The sequence below is a fragment of the Phaethon lepturus genome, unplaced genomic scaffold (genome assembly GCF_000687285.1).
Source record: "Phaethon lepturus isolate BGI_N335 unplaced genomic scaffold, ASM68728v1 scaffold46556, whole genome shotgun sequence".
Taxonomy (NCBI): domain Eukaryota; kingdom Metazoa; phylum Chordata; class Aves; order Phaethontiformes; family Phaethontidae; genus Phaethon; species Phaethon lepturus.
Genome location: NW_010547792.1, coordinates 1 through 5,760, shown reverse-complemented (window position 1 = coordinate 5,760; position 5,760 = coordinate 1). Strand labels below are relative to the sequence as shown.

The 5,760-nt window shown below is 45.8% G+C and overlaps 1 protein-coding gene across 2 annotated transcripts in view; it reads right to left on the bottom strand.

The window, feature by feature from the left end:
• SEC23B (Sec23 homolog B (S. cerevisiae)) overlaps positions 1–3,910 on the bottom strand; it is a 16,153-nt gene extending 12,243 nt beyond the window's left edge. The window contains exons 1-6 of one of the 2 annotated variants that reach the window (XM_010289748.1): positions 3,678–3,910; positions 2,551–2,608; positions 1,833–1,919; positions 1,387–1,623; positions 922–1,007; positions 1–90 (exon numbers count right to left, since the gene is read on the bottom strand). In XM_010289748.1, coding sequence (XP_010288050.1) covers positions 1–90; positions 922–1,007; positions 1,387–1,623; positions 1,833–1,919; positions 2,551–2,608; positions 3,678–3,898 — 779 coding nt within the window. In that variant the 5' untranslated portion in view covers positions 3,899–3,910. The remainder of the gene's footprint in view (positions 91–921; positions 1,008–1,386; positions 1,624–1,832; positions 1,920–2,550; positions 2,609–3,677) is intronic. The other variant, XM_010289749.1, reaches the window with a different exon arrangement.
• Between the last annotated feature and the right edge of the window lie 1,850 nt (positions 3,911–5,760).

Genomic DNA, 5,760 nt, shown 5'->3' with positions numbered 1-5,760 from the left:
TTTCCCTGGGTCACTGGCCATGGGTCCCTTTGCAGTTCTCCAAGCAGATCTGTTAAATTCATGTCAATCTTATGTACTGGCTGCAAAAACCTGCAAAAATTCAAATGAAATGTTTTCCTGCTTCTAAGTCCTTTCCGCTTAGAGAAGAAAGAAAGTGCCTCTTTGTTCCTGGCACACATAAATTGCACTGATAGTTATCGGAGGCACATGGCATGTTGCCTTCTTACATCCAAAACCTCCAAGATAATAGGCCTGTGCAAAATAAAAAATTTTATCAAGCAAGACATCAGGAACTGACAAGAATGAACAGTCACATAAAGCATAGGAAAGAACTTCAACGGTGACGTAGTGTACCAAAACGCACAACAGCTGCCACTGAAAAAGAGGAGCTCAGAAAGAGAAAACTGTATTCAACAGAGGCAAATACAACGTTACTGTACAGGGGTCACTTCTTGCCTGTCAATCATTTTTTGGACTTGCTGGGTCAGGGGTTAGGAGGTGGTATGTAGGATTGTTATGCATAGACCAGGCCCGCCATTGGCTGGTCAATCAAAAAGACAGGCCCTTGCTCCAAACAACTGGTGAGCAATATGCTTTCCAAAGATAGCTACTCTCTGTTTTTCAAGTAGAAATCTAGCCTGAATGGCAATCATGTTCTTGCAACTGCAAAACCAAGATACTACAAAAGTCTAATACACTGTCCGCAGCTCTAGCAAATCCCATCCATACGTATCACTTGATGTGAAATAACTGTGATTGGAAATAACTTGGAAATAACTGTGATTGGAAATAACTGTGACAAGACAATACCATTTAAATCTTCTCACAAAGACTCCTCTTGAGAAACCCAGGTTTAGAAGCGTGACCCCAAAGGGGCACAAAACATCTGTCCTGCTCTTCTGCTGTGCTGGTGGAGCTTACCTGCTTGAAATAACAGGTTGCTCTGGAGTTTGAAGAGGTCTTCCCTGTTGAATGGGGACAGCTGGCCTTGAAAGCCCAAGCATATCCTAGAGAACAGTAAAGAGGAGGCAGAAGAGATTGTACTATTCAAAGACTAAACATTATTTGCTGTCAAGCAATATACCCTGAGACCTGCATTACTATAGCCTTAAATACATTAAAATCTGTGAAATTATTAATCTTTGCCTCACATTAGGAATGGATCAATGGGTCCATTATGTGAGATACACAAACTCTATCTTGGACAAGCTTCCAAGGAATTTACAAAGGCAAAAAGACAGGACAGAGACTGGGAGGGAAACAGACTAACAGTTAAGAGCACTGAAGCCCCCTTCCTTCCTGAGAGCCCAGAGCTTGGAAGACTAGCAGTGGTGTCAACAGAGCTAACAGGAAGAAGCCACTGGCCTTAGAAATGGCAGAACATACCTGTATTTGTTTAGCTGTCAGGTCCTTTGTGCCCCTAAACACATAGCTCTTGGAAATCCCTTCACAGCTCAGCTCATGAACCTGGACCATTCTGCCGAAAGTGATAAGCCCCACTAGAGCGTCGGCAGGCAGCAGACTTAGGGACATCTGGAGGGACTCCTTCAGTGCCTGCAAGTCCTCCTCTTCCAAGCACGTGTCAACAACATACAGGAAGATCAATGGCGTCTGTGGACCTCGCTAATGTGGAAAGAGATGGATTTACTAGGAATGTGCATACGCCAGGTGACACTTCATAATGCCTCCAGCCAAGGAATAAAATGAGCCCTGTCTTAAGCACCTTGCAGAAATGTTATTTATTTGCATTATGTCAAGTAATTCTAATACATACATAATCTGTCACAAATAAGACAATTCTGGGGGCTTCAAACTTGCCTATGATTCATTACCTGCACTATATATTCAATTGTTGAAAACTGAGGCATAAGCTCTGCTGGTTGATTGACTTCAGATATGCCTGCATATGCTGGAGGGAACTGAAAAAGAGAACAAAAAATTAGGACAAGGAAGTTGCAGGACAAAAATGTAGAGCCCTCCTCTGCAGTACAGAGGCTGCCCTGCTCATGATATGGTTATTCAACTCTCTATTTACTGCCACTGCACCAACCTGATTAATTCATGACAAGACACCCATACGGCTGTTTTCCTAAGCACAGACAACAAATGGCCAGTAGTATGGACAGCTGCTCAATCCAGTGTAAATAAAAGATAGGACTAAAGTGCAACTATATGTTAGCTGAAATTCATTTAGCCACGCGACAGTTTCTGATGTCAAAAGTCTACTCAAATCTAATGAATTTCATACTCAGCAAGAACAGGAAACATCAAGTGCGAAAAACACAATGGAAATGCATAGGAAAAAGTAGGATTTTTATCTCCTCCCTATGCTCTGCATGCTGGTAAATTCAGTAGCAAAACTGAACTGAAAATAGACAAGATGCCAGGTAAAACAGGCCCATTAACAAGTACACTGGCCTGGGTTCAGCAAGAGAAAAAGGCCAAGGCAAGCAATCTAGAAAAGTGGAATTTATCTTAACATCCTTCACCAGGGGAGGTCATCAATAAAATGTTCACTGAAAAGAGGAAAGGGCTGATTACCCAGCTTACCTGATTTCTCTGAAAACAGAAGTTACAAGCCCAGAGTTTGGCCCGATAGTCAACTTGGCTGCAAGGAAAAGATGAGGCTTTAGTATAACTATATGAACGATTTTACAGCGCAACTTCACAATTATCTGTGCTGGTTCACAGCACTGAGGAAGAAATAGAACATCAGACACTCCAACTCGAACAACAAGAGTTTTACAGATTCAGACTCTTGTTCTATTGTCAGAAAGTCCATTAGCTAATCCAGTCCTGCCACTTCCAGGCTTGTCAGTGTGATGGACCACTGACAGCTCTCCACCACAGACAACTCTCTGGAGTTGTCTGCCTTTGGCAGACAAAGACTTGAGTCTACTCATTCTTTCACTACACTTGGGCTTATCTCAATCATCTTATTGTTTGTACAGCTGTAGCACACAAGTACTCCAGTAACAGAGCATCAGTAGCCATTCACCCAGATCCTGTGCAAACACTGAACAAATAAGCTGTTTCCTGCTCCAAAGAGTTTGCTCTCCTCAGCCTGTTACAACATCCTGTAACTGCTGGTGCAGTAAAGCCTGGCCATATTCTTATTTCATGGGCTTGATCTCCTCTTACTTCCTCTTACTGGCCTTCCCTGCTTTTTCTCAGCCCAACACAAGTATGCATAATCATCACATGATTTTGGGACTGAGATTATTCCTCTTAAATTCTCAGCAAAACTTCAAAGAAAACCTTGATGCTCATACTGGAACTGACCTACAAGCAGCAGGATGTGTAGGAAGCAGGAAACCAAGTGAACATCACAGCCCAGAGGACAGTATCAGTACAATCGGCATCTTTATTTTAAGTTTCATCATTCACCACAAAATTCTCTGGGATGGTAAGAAGACTGGCTATTTCCACATCATCTCTGCTTTAATAGCCTCCCCAAAGGCACTCCTCTCTCCTCTGATTCTGGCAGCTCTAGTAACAGGCTGGCATTTAACATATCTCATTAGGCATGCATGGATTTTAACAAACCCACTACATCTAGATGAAAAAGGCTGCCAGGCACCATACAGAGAAAAAGGGGAATAAGGAAATAGTAAAGTTCAGATAAAAAATAGGTGCTATCCAGCCTCTCTAAACATCCCCAGCCAAGAAATTCATACCAGAGTGGGTTGAGCACTGCTTTGCAAGTCGGCCTGCTGCAAAGCACCAGTTCATACTGCACAGGCGGCAGGTCAAGACGCTCCTTCAGTGGGGTCAGAAGACAGGCCAGAGGGACAACCATCCTTGTGGCCTCCAGCCTGCTGGAGGGCCACACATTCCAACTGAAACGCACTCCGTCACGCTCCTCATTTTGCTGGATGAACTCCAGGTACGTCGCCATGGGACTGCAGAAGCTCTGAAAGAACATAAGCAACACACGTTTCAGGCAGTGATCACCTGTTTGGACAACAGTCCTGCAAAGGTCAGCAGATCAACTACATGTAGGCACAAGACAATGCAGGACAAAGCCAATATGTTATAATGAGTTAATCCCATTATTAAATGAACCATGTGACTACATTAATCTCTTCTGTCCAGTGCTCTCCTCAACATCCCAGACAATTAAAATCCCACCAAATCCAATGAAGATACAAGGAAATGTGACGCTCAAAGCCAGAATGCGAGTTTTTTTTCTTGTGATCCACATGGCAATACCCACTCAGCCTCAGGCTGGCCTCAAGGCAATGATGCCTGACTCAGTAAAGGAAAACAGGTCAGATTTACAATACATCCTGGAGCCTTCAACTAAACCTTGAGGGCAGAAAAGGAGGCCAAGTCTGAGACCAAAACACTCCTCACAAATGTCATCTGCTTGCCAGCCTGCCCTGCTAACAGTTGGAAAGGAGCACATGACAAAAAGGTCAAAAAGGTCTTTGGTGATTTTAGACATCCTCTGTGCATGGCACCACGTCCCACTCCCAGTAAGGGAGGAATTAAGAGTCCAGCAGACTTCAGAAAAGACATGCTATTCAAGGAGGGATATCCCCAACGCACCAGAGAAGTCACTCTCTGTATTGCCTTACTAAGCTCTTCAGAGTACAATGTGAACAAGAGCTCCCAGGCCACCATTACCTTTGATGTCTCTGAGAAAGGGACGGACAAGCCTACCAAAAAACTCACTCGTCAATTCGACCCACAAACACCACACAGCACTGGCAGCAACTCACAGAGCCAAGAGCAGCCAGTACCATGACCCACTCCAGCCAAGGAAACTCAAAAGTTCACCAGCAGCTGCAGATGCTCCAGGATTACCTTCCTCCTGGTCCTCACTGCAGGCAGATTCAGGAGGGCCATAGGCATGAGAAATCAGAAGCATCACCTCCCTCAGAGGAGAAGTTTTAGTGTAACATTTTCCTACAGACCTCTAAACATTAACAGTTTCTTTGTCCTCACTATTAAGGGTGTAAATCAAACCATGGGCATTGCCCTGTATTTCCACCCCCACCTCTGGATGGACAAACAGAAGGGTTCAGCAACACATTCCCACCACAAATGGGTCTGTCAGGGTAAAAGTCAGAGCTGAGCCTCCCTGTAAAAGATCCCACACATCACAAGAGCAAGATAAACACCTGACATCTCAGGTATGCAAGCACAACTGCAGTGCAAATTTACTCCATGTTCCTCCAACTGCAGCCCAGCACCACTCCCCTGCCCCAGGCCAAGCCCAGACTGTGTCAGCTGGGTTTGGCACAGGATGTGGCCCTGCTTTGGGGTCAGGACGGCAGGAGGGAAGGTGTCCCCACCCCAACAAGGGCTGTGTAGGGACAGTTTAGGGCTGGGTGCCTGCCCAATCTGCCAGCCCCTCCACCAGCACAGGGCCCTCTGGCCCCAGTTCCGCAGTGACCTCCAGAGCCTGTCCCAGCGGTGGGGAGGTCCCAAAGCCCCTGGCATGGAGAGGACAAGCCTTACCAAAGCCTCAGCAGATGAGCAGTGGTAGTACTCCAGTTTCTGTATGGGATCTGCTAATAAGGCACGCTGCTGACCCACCTGTCCCAGCAAAGCTACAGGCGATGCTGCTGGTCCCTAGCAGTGCTGTAAGTAACGCCACAGATCCCCCAGCCGCTGCGCTCGGCACAGCTATAGGGGACATCACAGATCCCTAGTGAAGCCACAGGGGCCACCTCTGACCGCTATGCCACTGATCCCCAGCACTGCCACAGGGTAAAGCACTGACCCCCTGCACTGCTACAGGTGGCACTGCTG